Source organism: Tachypleus tridentatus, chromosome 13, assembly GCF_004210375.1.
Source record: "Tachypleus tridentatus isolate NWPU-2018 chromosome 13, ASM421037v1, whole genome shotgun sequence".
NCBI lineage: Eukaryota > Metazoa > Arthropoda > Merostomata > Xiphosura > Limulidae > Tachypleus > Tachypleus tridentatus.
Window position 1 is genome coordinate 74,501,207 of NC_134837.1, and position 17,119 is coordinate 74,518,325.

The 17,119-nt window shown below is 35.2% G+C and overlaps 1 protein-coding gene across 2 annotated transcripts in view; it reads right to left on the reverse strand.

Moving 5' to 3' along the window:
• Positions 1 to 17,119, reverse strand: part of LOC143237928 (uncharacterized) — a 273,555-nt gene that overhangs the window by 12,004 nt on the left and 244,432 nt on the right. For both annotated transcript variants that reach the window (XM_076477682.1, XM_076477683.1), the window contains one exon: positions 9,141 to 10,608. In XM_076477682.1, the coding sequence (XP_076333797.1) occupies positions 9,141 to 10,608 (1,468 nt within the window). The remainder of the gene's footprint in view (positions 1 to 9,140; positions 10,609 to 17,119) is intronic.

Sequence of the window (17,119 nt, forward strand, 5' to 3'; positions counted from 1 at the left end):
GTTCATGAGCCGAGCACAGTCTAAGTTGTCCTGTACAGTTCATGAGCCGAGCACATGAACTGTTGTCCTATACAGTTCATGAACCGAGCATAGTCTATGTTGTTCTGTACAGTTCATGAACCGAGCACAGTCTATGTTGTCCTGTACAGTTCATGAACCGAGCACAGTCTATGTTGTCCTGTACAGTTCATGAACCGAGCACAGTCTATGTTGTCCTGTACAGTTCATGAACCGAGCACAGTCTAGGTTGTCCTGTACAGTTCATGAGCCAAGCACAGTCTAGGTTGTCTTGTACAGTTCATGAGCCGAGCACATAAATTGTTGTCCTATACAGTTCACGAACCGAGCACAGTCTAGATCCTAGCTTTCTTGGCCTGGGAATCATGATTTGTACTTTAGGGCTGTAGAAGACACAAAAGTGAGGATCAAGTCCTATTATCTGGTCAAACAAAGGTAGCCCAAGGTTAACAGTCAGTGTTATTGAATACCTCTAATCTATTAGACGGCAATGTGCAGACGAGCCCTTAGTGTAAATGTTAAATTAATATATCATGTATGATACAACAGGAAGATATTAACTACTCAAATGTTCTCCCTCCTTGGAAACTTAAACTAGCTTTCTAAAAAATATTACAAAAGATATAACTTGTTGTTCATAGTTTATTACGAATTAATTAACCATCAAAATGCTTTGTGTAATTTGATCGTTTTACTTCTTCACACCACAGTAGAGCCAAGTTTTTGGGTGATTCACTAATCTGATTCATTTGGCACTGCTGAAATTAAAAATAAAATAACACTGTATAAACATAAAAAAATCATTCTGTGATCAACTGACCCGTTCAAAATAAACTATAGCGATCTAACTTGAGAGTCAAATATTCATTAAAAAATTAATTTTTGTTGAGATTACACGGAATTATCTATTGAAATTAACTGAATTATTAAAGAAAGTTGTAAGAAATATCATGTTACTTTCAAGTATACACATCTTTTTGAAAGTTTTAAAGTTCTCTTGTACATATTTATAAGCGAGAACATTTTTTCAAAATATCTGGGTAAAAACCGCATGTCTGAAATGTATTTATTCATCTCATATTTCTTACGCACTACTCCAGTTTTATCATTTCATTTCGTTCTGTAATATGGAACAAAGAAAAAAAAAAAGACTTCAAAATGCTAAACAGTCCTAGCGCAGTGTGTGCATGCGTAAAACCACAATATGTTATTCGTTTCAACAACAAAAACGTTACGACATAGAAAACCATCCAATATTTGACAATTAAACTCCAATGACGTATATAATTATGAGCACCAATACGCCAGTTCTTTCACACGTACTCCTTGGGTTTGTAACATCGATACTACTCACGCAATTAAGATTCATGATATGTTTTAGACTTAATCTTAACATCGAAAAAAATCGAATAGTATTTCCATGTTATCAATGACACTTTTATTTCCTGTTGAACAAGGTACACGAAAAATTTACCTATTTTTTTTATAATTTTTTCAACGAAAAATAACCCCCCTAAAATTGCAAATTATTCTCAGAATAAAATGCAGTTTAGCATAAGACTTATTCTCCCATACATACAGGCATCTTCCTTAATTTTGTTCACTTTCATAAAATATGTTATCTTGTGATTAATGTTAAAAATCTAATGTATAACAGACTCAATTTTAACATGGCCAGGTGGTTAAGGAACTCAACTCGTAAGTTGAGGGTCGCAGGTTCGAATCCTCGTCACACCAGTCATATTCGCCCTTTCAGTCGTGGGGCGTTGTAAAGTCACGGTAAATCCCATTATTCGTTGGTAAAAGAGTAGCCCAAAAGTTGGCAGTAAGTGGTGATGACTAGATGCCTTCTCTCTAGTCTTATACTGCTAAATTAGGGACGGCTAGCGCAGATGGCCCTCGTGTAACTTTGTGCGAAATTCAAAACAAACCAAAACAAATATGGCCAGGTGGTTAGGACGATCGACTCGTAATCTGAAGGTCGAGAGTTGGAATCCCCGTCACACCAATTATATTCGCCCTTTCAGCCGTACAAGCGTTATAACTTTCAATCAATCCCACTATTTGTCGGTAAAAGAGGTGGCATTGAGTGGTAGTAGTGACCAGCTGCCTTCCCTCTAGTCTTACATTGATAAATAAGGGATGGCTAGCGCAGATAGCTTTTGTGTAGGTTTGCGCGAAATTCAGAAATAAACATATAGACATTTGATTTATATTTAAACACATAAGAAATAATAGTTATACTTACATTTTTTCTTTAGTCTTTGGTATGGAACAATTTAATGTTTAACAATGAATTATCAATAATAAACTAGAGCTCTTTAAAATAATTTCTTTTTAAAAATATAACAGAACACTGCTAGCTCTTACAATGAATAGTCATATATGCTTACCCTATCTTTAACTGCGCTGTTGAAAATGCCGATTTGAAAATGTTGATACTTCTAGGCAACTTCCCCAACTTACTACACCTTTGTTTCTTTTTTTTTAACGTCTCAGGCGTAGTTTGATTTTCCACACGTACGTTTTTCTTTGTTTCATGTTAAGGGTGATAAACACTTGACAACTAGCAGATCCAAAATTAAAAAAGAAAAACAACAACAAAAAACCGTACAATTACACTATGCATTTGCCACCTCAAGACATGACCATATGTATTATACAGGTCTTTTGTAATATCAGCCACGCCCATCGTAGAACACGTCATTGTCCTCCACATGTGCAAGAAAGTTGTTATCCAAAGATAACATCTGAACACGGTGATCAACACCTGCACACTAGTTACAAGACACGGTACTAAATACTACTTGTATTATGCAAAATAAGGTGAATAAAGGTCACCTTCTACCTCAGAGGCTGGTACACATTTTTGTCTGTTTATTTAATCGTGTAAAACTATAATATCTCTTAACAGTCTGGTGAATCATGGCTCCACATCCGAAAAGCCTAACAATATTTTTACACCTTGTAAACAGTATTTATCTATTAATTAATCCTAATTTCTTTAGGATAAAAGAGTGTAAAAAACTTTTGGACTAAGTAATAACTGTAAAAACCCAAACCCATAATAATAAAAGAAGCATTGCGATTTTTTTTTCGGAAAAATAAAAGGAAAAAATCGATCAGATGAGGTAATTATTAAATTGTATGTAAAATAAGAAAGCGTACACAAATTTTGATTGCCCCAACCTCTTCACAGTTGACCGAGCAGAGTTTAATTTCGGCATTTTTGTTCAGTGTAAATTTTTAGTTTCAACTGTAAGATACAAAACAAACTAGAAATTGAGTTCTTTCAGGGTTTGAATAGTGTTAGGCCTCTCAATTCCCACAAAAACAAAGTATTGGATTTAAAAAAGTTATTTATGTAGCAATCTGGGTAGAAAAGTAGAGATGTAACTCCCGTAGTATTACCGAGGTCACACAGAATTTAAGAAGTCTTTGTCAGCATCATCTTTCCGAAATCAGACACAAAAAACAATTATCAGTCACGACAGACGTTTATTGTACATTCTTAAAGGCCGTAGTAACAACCAACATGTGCTATGTACCAAGGATGATCAGTCTATTAACCTTAAATGGCGTCCATCATCAGTTGATGCTGGTTTTTACATCATTCCCACTGTTTACGGGTTAAGGTATTCCGAAGTCAATCAGTAAACAGTAAGTACCCGTCACAAATGTATTCTCTAAACTCAGAAGTTTAATTTAAAATGTATAACTGTGACTCATTAAATTCAAGTAATTTTTAAATTAAAAAAACCTATAATAAATAAATAGTAGTGTTCCCAATATATCGACTAAGTTTGCATATTCTTTCATAAACTTATAAAAATAATGGTCATATGAAAACATGCATCAAAAACTGCCAAATGTGACTGATCATGCCACTACTATCAGTCGCACGTACCAAATATACAACACTTGTCATAATGTACATGATATAGGTAATTTTTCTTTCTCATAATCATGTCACTATTTTCGAAACACGTGCCATTAATTTCCAAATAACACCTGCGTTCAGACTGTTATTTGTCAAACACATCATGACAAATATTTGGCATATCTTACCGATCAATTTTGATAAACATATTCTCTCAGTCATCAGTCCAATATCAGCTATTAGAAGCCACTAAACATACAACGCCAAATTCAATTTTCACTTACTATATATATTTTTTCTGACTAAGTCTACTCGTCGTGCTCTTCATATAAACATTTTAATTATTTTAATGTGGTGGGTGATTGACGTCCCGAGTTTTCATATCGGAAGGTCTAAGGTTCGAGTTCACAATATACTCTTTCTCTCAGAATTTGGATGAATCTTACGTACCCTGGAGGGTCAGGTACGCTTTGACCTCTTCCTCCTTCCCTCACTTTTATGATCATGCAGTGTGAGTAGTGGCTACTGCTTTAGGGTCAGAGTGGTCTGAATTTACTCAGACCTTTTTCAGGGCAATGCCCATTTGCTATTTTCGTACATTTATCGATATGATTTGTCCTATAAGTAGGGGTCTACTGTGATGGTGGCTTTTTTTTTTTCCTTCCCTTTTCACGATATATTTGCTGAACTTGCGCTGCTCTTTCAACTGTGGGCGCCTTAGAAAGTGATAGCCAATCTTGCTATTCGATTACGATAGTCGTGTAGGCTGCGGGTACTACTGGCTGGCTGGTTGTCCTCCCTCAGGACAGCAGCTACAAATTAAGGAGGGTTATGCCTCAACCTTGGGGTCTATGACCTGACTGTTTAGTTCATGGTATGTAATCCCACCGAGAATAGGCACATTTATAACGGATCTCATGAGCATCCCTTAAAAATAATAAAAATAATTTCATTAAAAAACAAGCAAACATACTTTAAAATGCAATAGTTTAATAGAGTTGCTCCATCAGCCTGAAGTAAATGTTTAGGAATGAGGAAAAAGTCTGTACCACATAACTGTAGCCTTCTGGCGCTTCAAACAACATATGTACCCGTTAATATTAATCATACTTTCAGCTAACGACCAGAACATAAATCAATCACCCCAAGGGCCAAAAAATCTATCAGTATCTCTGACGAACATAAACCCCCAAACGTTGGTTCCCTCGTAACACATCAATATCAAGTGTGTGTTTCAAAAACGATATCGGGTTACCTGTTGTCTTTACCGCGAGAAATCGAACCCCCAATTTGACCACTCGAAATCCGTAGACTTACCGCTGTCGTAGCGGGAACCTACTATTAAGACCCATCGAAAACAAACTTAGTTTTTACTGACATTGTAAAGTTTTTATGTTGGTTGGTTAGGTCCCTAATCCCCCGAAAAGTTTCGCCTAACCAACTGCACAGAAAATACTGTATTGCCATTTTAGACCCATTAGCAACAGTTTACATTCATAGAATAGTGTGAGAATTGCTTTTTTAATTTAGCCTAATTTCTTATATTCATAGCTACTGTAAAGCTTAATATTTTTTGACGCATAAACAACATAAAAAATGTAAAAAAAATTCTGGAAATAAATAGTTTAGAAATTTGGGGATTTCTAAACACCAGAAACGTGTGCCCTTGATTCGACAATAATTTATAATTACAACAATCGTAACTAAACGTCTTTGCTACTAGTTAAACTTTTTTGTATTGTTTGTTTGTAATTAAACGCAAGGCTATACAATAGGCTATTTGTGCTCTGCAACCACAGGTACCGGAACTTGGTTTCTAGCGTCTTAAGTCTGCAGACATATCGCTGTGCCACTGGAGGTAAGGGGAAGCAGCTTCTAAAGAAACACACACACAATGTACAATAAAGATTGTCCCTAATTGTTATTAAAAGACGAGAAGTGTGTTTTTCAGGAAGCTAAGGTACTCTCTCATATCTAACGAGATAATTTGACGTTATCCAATAAACGATAAGCTTGCTGCGTTCTTCTAAGAAAAGAAAAGCAGAGAACAGATGAAGCGAAACTTGCTGACGTCATCGACGGTCTACTAGTATCACGTCGTTGCTTTGAAGACTTTAGTACTTAAAATTCCTCGCGCGCACGTACAGATAAAGATCAAGAAATGGGACGTAAGAGGTTGCGTGTGGAACACGTCACGTGATAGGGGGCAGGGAGGGGCCACGTGCTACTGGTCCTCGCGCGTTCACAGGAAGGTGTACCCAGTCTACTACTATATGATGGCAGGTATCACTCTAAATTATAGGGACCAGCAGAAACCTGACATACCTTTGTTTTTATTTTGTTTTTGTCCACATTGCTTTTTTTTTCTTACTTGCATCTCGCCCAAGGAAGCCATACCATACACAAACATCAACATTTTAGTGTCGTCCCTTCACTTGGAAGATAGATAGATGGGTAGGAGAGACGACAAGCACGCACTAATAATTACGAATGGCTTCAACTCCATTCCTACCGAACTTAACTATTCCTCACCAGATATTTGCCTAACTCCTACCTACTACAGCAAACCCTAGCATTCCTTTGAGGATAATGACCGTTCGAATTTTCACATCTATCTCTACGAGTGTCATCAACATGTTGATATGGTTAAAAAGCACCATGTGTTTCATTGTTCCCGTTATACTAGAAAACCGATGCACAGCCTAAATCCACTGACGTAGGTAGCTTAAACAACCCAGATCGAACAGTAATTTTAATTTTAATCAGTTGAGTATTTATTAAATAATTAAGAATTAATTATCATGTGCATACAATTTTCGTGAGTTGTTTAAATATTTAGAAATGAATCAGTAACCTTTTGTTGTTGTTTTTAAACCAACAATGTAGTGACGCTGTCCTTTATTACCAAACAACGTTGTCAAGAGCAGTATACATTGCAGCTTTCTAGAAAATAATATACCTTAGAAGATCCATCGGGAACATTGGTAAATTTTTCACTCGATTGTAAACAATGTTGTTGTGATGTATAATAGTCATTAGTATTATGACGTACGATACTGAACTAAATATTATTTGAAATGATTACGATGTATGACACCCAACTAAACATTAACAATGGGTTCATGATGGCGAAACCGAAGTTTAATAATGGAGATAGAGACGATTAACAAAAAATACATTTTATTTACAAGTTTGTACGTTTCGGAAAAACTTACTCAACCATTAGCGAAATCTGAATTGTGTTACACAGATGATTATTACTAGAATTATTAGTTAACATAATCATTAGTTTATTTACTTATAAGGAAAAAAAGTGAATGGATAAAATAACGTTTATTATATATATTACACGGTGGTTGAAATATCTAATAGAACTAGCCTTCCACTTCTTAAACCCAGCCACACATCTATTAGTTCACATTCTGAAATCACAGGTCACAATATTTCATTGACGATTTCTCAATCATCATCACATTGTATTATATTATAACTGTAGTAATAATCATCATCACATTGTATTATATTATAACTGTAGTAATAATTATCATCACATTGTATTATATTATAACTAGTAATAATCATCATCACATTGTATTATATTATAACTGTAGTAATAATCATCATCACATTGTATTATATTATAACTGTAGTAATAATTATCATCACATTGTATTATATTATAACTAGTAATAATCATCATCACATTGTATTATATTATAACTAGTAATAATCATCATCACATTGTATTATATTATAACTGTAGTAATAATCATCATCACATTGTATTATATTATAACTAGTAATAATCATCATCACATTGTATTATATTATAACTGTAGTAATAATCATCATTACATTGTATTATATTATAACTGTAGTAATAATCATCATCACATTGTATTATATTATAACTGTAGTAATAATCATCATCACATTGTATTATATTATAACTAGTAATAATCATCATCACATTGTATTATATTATAACTAGTAATAATCATCATCACATTGTATTATATTATAACTGTAGTAATAATCATCATCACATTGTATTATATTATAACTAGTAATAATCATCATCACATTGTATTATATTATAACTGTAGTAATAATCATCATCACATTGTATTATATTATAACTAGTAATAATCATTATCACATTGTATTATATTATAACTGTAGTAATAATCATCATTACATTGTATTATATTATAACTGTAGTAATAATCATCATCACATTGTATTATATTATAACTGTAGTAATAATCATCCTTGTAACACAATTTTCAGATTTCGTTTATGATGGCATAAGTTATTTCAAAACTTTTAAACTTGTAAATAAAATGTTCTATGTTTTGTCAACTGTCACCTTCATTATACAACTACATATTGTTTCAAATTACTATGATGTACTTTACTTAGCTATTGTTTGAAATTATTACAATATATTATATTTAGCTAAACATTGTTTGAAAGTATTACAATTTATAATATCCAACTAAATAGTTTAAAATTATTGTGTTGTATGATGTCCAACTAAATATTGACTGAAAATATTTTGCAATTTGACAGTCCTTCACTAAAATCAGAAAATTCAATTACACATTTTCATGAACAGATACATAAATACGAAGGTGTTATTTCATTTAAACTATTTTGCAAGAGTCATACGTTTTTTTACAATCCGTATTTAAGAAATGACACGATGAAGGTCAGGGGAAAACAGTCTTGCACATGTATTCACGAAAGGTTACTTATTTTAGTTTGTAAGCTTTTTAACATTAAAGGAATAATTAAACTAATATTCCACAAATAATTTGTAAAGTACGTTCTTCTATGAAGCAAATTAAACTCTCCTAGATAAATAACATGCTTAGAAAGAAACTAAAGTAGCGTTTCGGAAAGTCTATAGAATTGTTATTCATTTTTGTAAATCCGATATAGAAGTTCGCTCCCTAACTAAAGGAATTTCTATCCAATATTAGACATACATTTATTAGACTTTACGTGTTCTTCAAAGACGCATAATTTTCAATCAGAGACCCCAATAATGATTTCAGTATGTTAGGTTGATAGTGTCTGTGGAAATCGTCGACTGAGTTTCTCTGCGTACCATTTGGAAAACAAATGTTATCTTCACACCAACGAAATATATGGTGATTTGTTTTCTATTTAACGACCGTCACCATTTTAATTCTTGAGAAATATGATATAATGAAGCATTAAAAACAAACAAACTCACCTTTCAACTTCTTCACTTTCGCTACGCTGGTTTTTCCACACCGGTATTTTTCTTCAATCATCGTCACATAGCTGCAAGGAAAATCGTCCACGTTTTCCATGTCGTAGTATTCCGCCTTCCCATAAAGTAGAGCATCGATTTCCTCTTCTAGCGTACAGTCCGGAGTGAGAGTCGAACCTGATTCGAAATTTGATCTCAGACTAGCACATAAGGAATCTTTCAAAATTGACTTGGAATGATTACTGGTGATCCGCGGACCTTGTTTCTTAGTAACTTTCACATCAGTATCAAATCGCACTGTTTTGTGGTACTGAGACCCAGAAGATGACGACATAGTCGAAGTGACATTTCCTGATAGCTCGTGCTGAGGATATTTGTGTTCCATGACCTCTAATGTTTGAGGACCCGTCCTCCTCCTATCCAGCTGGGGTGATCGCTGATGCTTGGGGCTATGGCTGTTACTACCACCGAGTTTTGCAGGAGAGCCACAGGAGCGATTGGTAATTGTTGGACTACTATCTCTAGATGAAGACGACACTGACTCACACTTCTGGATGGCACTAAGTAAGGACTGTCGTAAATACATGAGATGGTCCAGATTTACGTCATACAGAGCCGATTCGGATCGCCTTGAGCCAACAGAATGCCCAATTTGAAGTCTTTGGCACTGTCTTCCCATTACCTTTGTTCCCATCATAATTTTCGGTTTGACACTATCTTTATTTTTGCTCGGAGACGAGCTGGTACTTGAAGCATCTGAAGATGTTCCTCTTCGACTGGACCCTGATGAACTAACGGTTTTCCCTTCTGGTCCGTAATAAAAGCTTTCTGGGATCTCCGGTGTTGGGCAAAGACTTTTATATCCGCTATCAATAGAATTTGAGCCTGCGTATCCAATAGAGTCTTTGTCTCCGTCACCGTGATGATGGCTAGATGGGGATCTTCTGGTCTTTTCTTCTCCTTTTTCTTTGACTGTGAGACGGCGCTGCTGATACACGGTAGCCAAGTCGTAATAGTCATCTGAATCACATGGATCGTACGTCAGTACACTAATAGTATCAAGCAACGGATTGGCTGAAGGCTCTGATCGACTGCGATGGTGTTGAAGATGGCTCTGTCTTTGAGAATGATGATTACTTTCACTCATCCTCTTCCGCCTGACTCCGGGGGACCCGTAAATAGATGACACACGGTGGGATTGTTTGGTGGGGGTGTAGTCCAGTCGGACGTCTGGAAGGGACGATCCCCGAGAAACTATTCTTTCTGTGCTGATTCGAGTGACCGTTGTTTTGTCGACATAGGTGTGAGGAAGGAACGATCGCTTGTTCTCCTCGTCGTCACTCAGGTTTTCCTTACAACGTGATTTCTGTGTATGAGGGTCTAAATGGTCTCCCACCAATTCTTCAAACGTGGCATACATATGCCACATCTGGCGGGTAAAGTCATCTCCTTGTGAACTTAGCTCCGCCTATGAGAAAGTGAAAAATAAAATTAGCGTACCTGTTCTTAAGGCGTAGTTTTTAGTGAAAATAATTATTCAAAGGCATCAGGTATACATTCTCAATATTCTGTCATTTTTCTAAACGAAAACAATTTGTTTCTTCAAAATGAAGTGGAAATTTAGTTGATTTTCAGAACATTGCATTCCTTGAAGCAACTACTATGGAAATCAACTAAATTGTATAAGGTGATAAAAACGACCTTAAACTCTTTACAGTAACAAACTAGTATATGATTAAAAAACCAATTAGACTTCTTACCAAGTTGTTGTGGGTGATATTATTTACCAACAAACCTAATACTCTTCTAATTTCTCTGTCGAAAAGGATCTTAGTGTTAAAGTTGGTCAATATTTTATGTGATCCAAACAATCTGCTATCGCTATTGATAGCATAAACAGGATTTCACTACAGAAGTAATGAACAGAAGTCTAAAGACGTAATAAATTCATTGTATAAGTCACTGGTTAGGCTGTATTTGCAAATTGTCTTTAGTATTGGGCGCCTTACCTTAGGTAAGACATTGAATTGCTGGAACTAGTTCAGAGGAGGGTGGTTTATAGGATGATACTTAGATGGAAATCTTGTCTTACTATAACAGATTAAGGTCTCTGAAATTTTCTCTTGAAAAATGAAGTAGAGGGGATCTAACTGAGGTGGTTAAAACTGTAAGGGGAATTGATGGTGTTGGTGCAATATATTCTCGTAATTATTGGTCAGACTAGAGGACACAAATATGAATTGTGAAAAAAATATTAATCATTTTCAGCTAAGACAGCTTTATTTTCTAACAGGGTGGTTACCCTTTGGAATGGTTGCTTTCAGATGTAATAGATGCAGTTAATTTACTTGAATGATAAGTGCTGGCTTTTAGTGTTTTATATTTATGTTTAAAGTTCAGTTTAGTGGATGGGATGGCCTATATGGATTAGCAGATACTTAGTTATCCTTAAATTACACGTATACTTATATATAATTGATTGATTATTTCATAATCTACACATGGCCTTTCTAATTTTGAACTGAAGGAAGGCATTAACATTATCCACCTCCAACTCTTTGGTTAATTTTGTGTGATTGAATAATGAGATTAGACATCATAATGAATATCGCGTTTTTCGGCAACGTGACCCTTGCACTCATAGTTTGGACCTGCTAAACACAAGTCACCTACAATGATGTCCAATGTCTGAAAATACGCTTAATCTGAATTATACGCAGACATTGTTTGTTTTTTATTATCCTCTATATATTAATTCAATAAACCAATACATACATGTTACGGATAAACATTTCGAATTAAGATTCTATAGCTTTAAATATAGTTTAACATATTTACTAATACTGTTGCTAAATTACTTTTTTGAGGAAATCGTATCGTAGTTAGTTTCAGTGAATAAGGCTTATGCTATTGGATGTTCATTCTCTTACAAGGGAGCGTAGTTATCACATTCATAAAACTTGTGTTTGGTCCTGACACAAATAACAAGTTTTTCATCCTGTTCAACAGCCAATTGAAACAGGATGAATTTTTTCTCTGTGCATAAGAAAAAACCTATTTTTAGAAGTATTTTTTCATGATGACGAGAAACCCACTTGAATTAAAAATGTATCTCAAGACGGCTGGTATGGGTATTAAGACTTTTATCAAAATAAATTAGAGAACAACGTTTCGACCTTCTTAGGTCATCTTCAAGTTAACAAAACAAATCAAACATGTTAACATGAAGATGGCCTAAGAAGGTCGAAACGTTGTTCTCTAATTTATTTCAATAAAATTTTTTAATACCCTTACTAGCTCTCTTGAGCTACAGAAGAAGTATTTCATTGTAAGTTACCAATTTTTGTTTTATTTCTTGCATGGTAACCTTTCTGTCACGAAGATGTGCGACTGTGGTAAATACTATGTTAGCAATTATCGTAACACACCAAGTACTTATGAATATGAAATGAATTACTCAAATATGGTTATAACATTGGTCTATTAGAAAGTTTTATATAACGTGTGTTTCTCATTAATCAATTTTATCTTAAGTACTGAACAGGCTTAAAGTTGGAAATGTTGCTGACACTTGCTACACAGACGTAACACTTTATTTCTCTAACTCCCAGTGTATACTGTGGTAACTCTTAAAAATTATTAAAGAGGTTTCAGTATGCCCAAAGCATGATAAATATTTGTGGCAATTGGTCAAGGAACTTTCTTCAAATAATGTTATTTTAAATTTACTCTTTACTTCGAATTCAGAAATGGTTTAGAGGGTGAACATTTGAGTACACCTAGGTTTGGTTTGTTTGTTTGTTTTGGAATTTCGCGCAAAGATACACGAGGACTATCTGCGCTAGCCGTCCCTAATTTAGCAGTGTAATACTAAAGGGAAGGCAGCTAATCTATGCCACCTACCGCCAACTCTTGGTCTACTCTTTTACCAACGAATAGTGGGATTCACCGTCACATTATAACGTCCCCATGACTGAAAGGGTGAGCATGTTTGGTGCGACGGGGATTCGAACCCACGACCCTCAGATTACGAGTTGAGTGCCTTATCCACCTGACAATGCCGGGCCATACACCATGATACAATTGATCATTGATTGTATCAAGCTGTGAAGAGGATGCTGCTTTTTTTACAAAAGGATTTGGATCATTTAATGAATTGAGCAAATAAATGGCAGATGGGTTTTAATTATAATAAATACATGATATTGTATGTGGGTTATCATAATTTGAATTATAAGTATAACTTGGATGGAAATAACCTTAACTATGTCATGAAAGAAAATAACTGTGATGTAACGGTTGATCAGTCTCTTAAGCTATCCAAGCAGTGAACTGTTGGTAGTGTAGGGCAAATAGGATTTTCGATTGTGTCTACAGAAATATCAAATACAAATCTAAAGAGGTTATAATTTCATTGCATATGTCACATTTGGAGTATTGTGTCCAGTCTTGGGCTCCTTACCTTAGTAAAGACATTTAATTGTTGGAAAGGGTTCAGAAGAGGGTTACTAAAATGGTACCTGAAATGAGGGGTTGTCATATTAGGAGCGATTAAGATCTTTAAAATTATTTTCTCCTGAGAAAAAGAGAGTTAGAAGGGATTTGATTTTTTAAGATTGTTGATAACGTTGATGCATCAACACTTTTCATACTGAATAACAGAAATTACAGAACTATGGGGCACAAACATAGATTCAGAGAAGGTAGAAGCTCTCTTCAGCAAAGAGAGTTTTATTCGTAAGATAGGGTGGTTGACCTGTGGAATGGGCTGCATTGTGGAGGCAGTAACTTTGAGTAAGTGTAAAAAAAAGCTTGATAGATATATGAATGACAAGAGCTGTATTAATATTTTTAATTTATTTAATTAATAGTTTTAGTTTGGCTTAGAGGATGAGACAGTCAAGACGGACCAACAAGTTCCTTGCTGTCTCTAAGCATTATATTATGTTACTAATAATGATCTCGAAATAAAAGAAGGTTCATTTCCTTCCAAAACAGGAGTTATTTAAAAAAAAAAAAAAACCACTTTGAAAGTGATTCTATCGTTAGAAGTACTTGACGTAGGACAACAAAAGGACATCGAAAATTAATGATAACTTCGACATGGCAAAGGACGTTTCCAAACCATATCATGTTTCATACATAATTTGCTTGATATTCTGACAAATCAGCGTTGCTTTTGTCGCCCCTTTCAAAAATACAGTCGGGTCTGTTTTGAATTTCGCGCAAAGCTACTCGAGGGCTATTTGCGCTAACCGTTCCTAATTTTGCAGTGTAAGACTAGAAGGAAGGCAGCTAGCTAGTCATCACACCCATCGCCAACTCTCGGACACTCTTTTACCAACGAATAGTTGGATTGACCGTCACATTATAACGCCCCCACGGCTGAAAGGGCGAGTATGTTTGGTGTGACGGGGATTCGAACCCGAGAACCTCAGATTACCAGTCGACTGCCTTAACCATCTGGCCATGCCGGGCCTCAAAAATGCGGAACTGTTGATTTGAATAAATGGATAATACTGTGACGGGATCGTGCAACGGCAGCTAATTTGTCTTTAGAATGTTAGAGAGCAAGTTGATACTCATTTTGCTAATGGCAATATTGTTGATCATGGCACCGGAGAGTTTTGATGGTGAGGTTTTCCTCTAACAGAACAAGTATGGTACACTCAGTTAAATGTGGAGAATATGAATACGAAAGTCATAAATTACATTTCGAGGAATAGTGGAGAGTATCGATAGCAGATGTTACCTAAAGTTGTTTCATTTTGTTGGATAGCCTTAATATTTTCGTCCAATAATGTCTCAATATTTAAGTCGTTTATTTTACTTATTGTAAGTAAGCTTTAATTTTGTTTACATGTTGTTACGAGGAAAGCTAATGGGCTAACTGTGCTGTGTTCAACACAGGCATCGAAACCTAGATGTTAGTGTTATAGGCTTTCAGACTACTGGGGGGGCTTAATTTTTTAAAATAAATACATCAGTAAAACAAAAGATGTTGTAATCAGATTACGTTAAGAAATATATTGTGTAGCCTCACTGTTTGCAGGTTTGTTGCTGTTGGATATTCACGCAAAGATTCACAAGCGCCACCTGCGCTAGTCTGTTCTAATCTTGAACTGGAAGAATAGAGGAAAAGTGGCACTCTCCACTAACTCTTGGCTACAATATTAAAATATTGAAATTTTGATAGTCACTCTTATAACGCAACCGCGACCCGAAAGCCCGAAGTGCGGAAAGTGAATTTCTGTGGCAACGGGACGTAAACCAAGAATCCTCGGATTCACAGTCCATCGAGTTAAATATCAAACCACAAGCCTCATTGTGAGTAATAACATTTCGCAAGATTCAAAAATCTGAGGGGAGTTAAACCTACTGACGGGCTTAACTGTGAGTCAATAGAAAAGAGGGGAAGCAGCTAGTTAACAGCACCTGCTGTCAACTATTAAACTATTCCTTTTACCAAGAATCGTAACATTATGACGCCTTACAGACTGAAAGAGCGAACATATCTGGCAACTTGTTTTGATCCCGCAAAGAGCAGATTGTGAGTCGAACGGCTTTATTATCAGATTTCACAAGAATATAAAATAACATATATTGCGCGTTGAAAAATTGAATATCGTTGTAACTTTGCATTTCCCATTTGAACTATGGTGATACACAGCAATTTATAAAATAAATTAGTGTTAAAAGAGAAAAGAATCACCTTTAAAACCTATTATAATAATGTATTAACTTGGCGACGTTCTTTGTCAAGCAACAGTTTCAACATGCAGCTGCCCTACTAAAATTTATCTCTCGTTACTTAAATTCCATTTGAACTCCATCAGTTCATCAACTCCCTACTTACACCAGTGACGCCTTATAAAAAATTGCGAATTTAAAATGAAAATCAGATTCGATTACTTTATTCACACTTCACATAATGTCGTTGTATACCTCCGTTCCACATGAAGATGGACTGAAGGCCCTAAAACACTACCTTGAAAGAAGGGATACCCTAGACCTATCCACTGACACCATGATTAGATTAGCTGAATTAGTGTTATCCTTAAACATCTTTTCTTTTGACATCGAATTTTGTAAGCAACTAAAAGGTCTTCATCTTGGGAACCAAAATTAGTCCTTCATACAATTGTATATTTTGTAACTACATAGCTACCATTCCTACCTTATACTGTAGATATACTGATGATATTGTCAGTATAGATACATACAGTAATGATTAATTTTTTCTCTTTATCCAATTTATTTAAACCTTTCACCCATCACTCCAATACACGCTTTCGGTTTCTCACCAAACCATTTTATTTCTTGACATAAATAATTCCGTGACTAATGATGGCAAGCTCTCGACGTCTGTACATCACAAACACATAGCGATTTGCATTTAATCTCCAGCCATCCCTTCACAAGTCAAAAGAAACATCTTCAAATCACAGCTCACCAAGTCATGTAGGCTCTATCAATTTGATCCAATTGTTCTAAAAATGTGGCTGTCCTATTTCACTACATCGCATTAATTCACATCCTAACAATAAACATCCGAATTTAGTCTTCAGAATCTGCTTAGATTAAATTATGTCAGTAATTATAACACCAACCCTGTAGACAATTAATTCTAAACTTCCAACTACATGTGTCCAATTTCGCTTCAACTAACACACTCCTACTTCCACTGATCATCAATAAATATCCCTTACACTTATATTTCACCCACTCAACACACAAACAACATATACATTGTATGACAGCTTTCACGTCAAAACAAAAGGCAGTACCACTGATTCCCCAACAAGCCTCTGATTTCTTACAAATGAGACTTTAACGTTAAAGATTTACTCGTCCATAGTCAACTTTCGGATAACATTCAGTTATCATCTGCTACTCAAATTGGTACATGTAATTGTCAGAGGAGCAGATGCAACACTTACCTTTACATTGATCATAGAACATCTGTCAGAAGTCCTAAG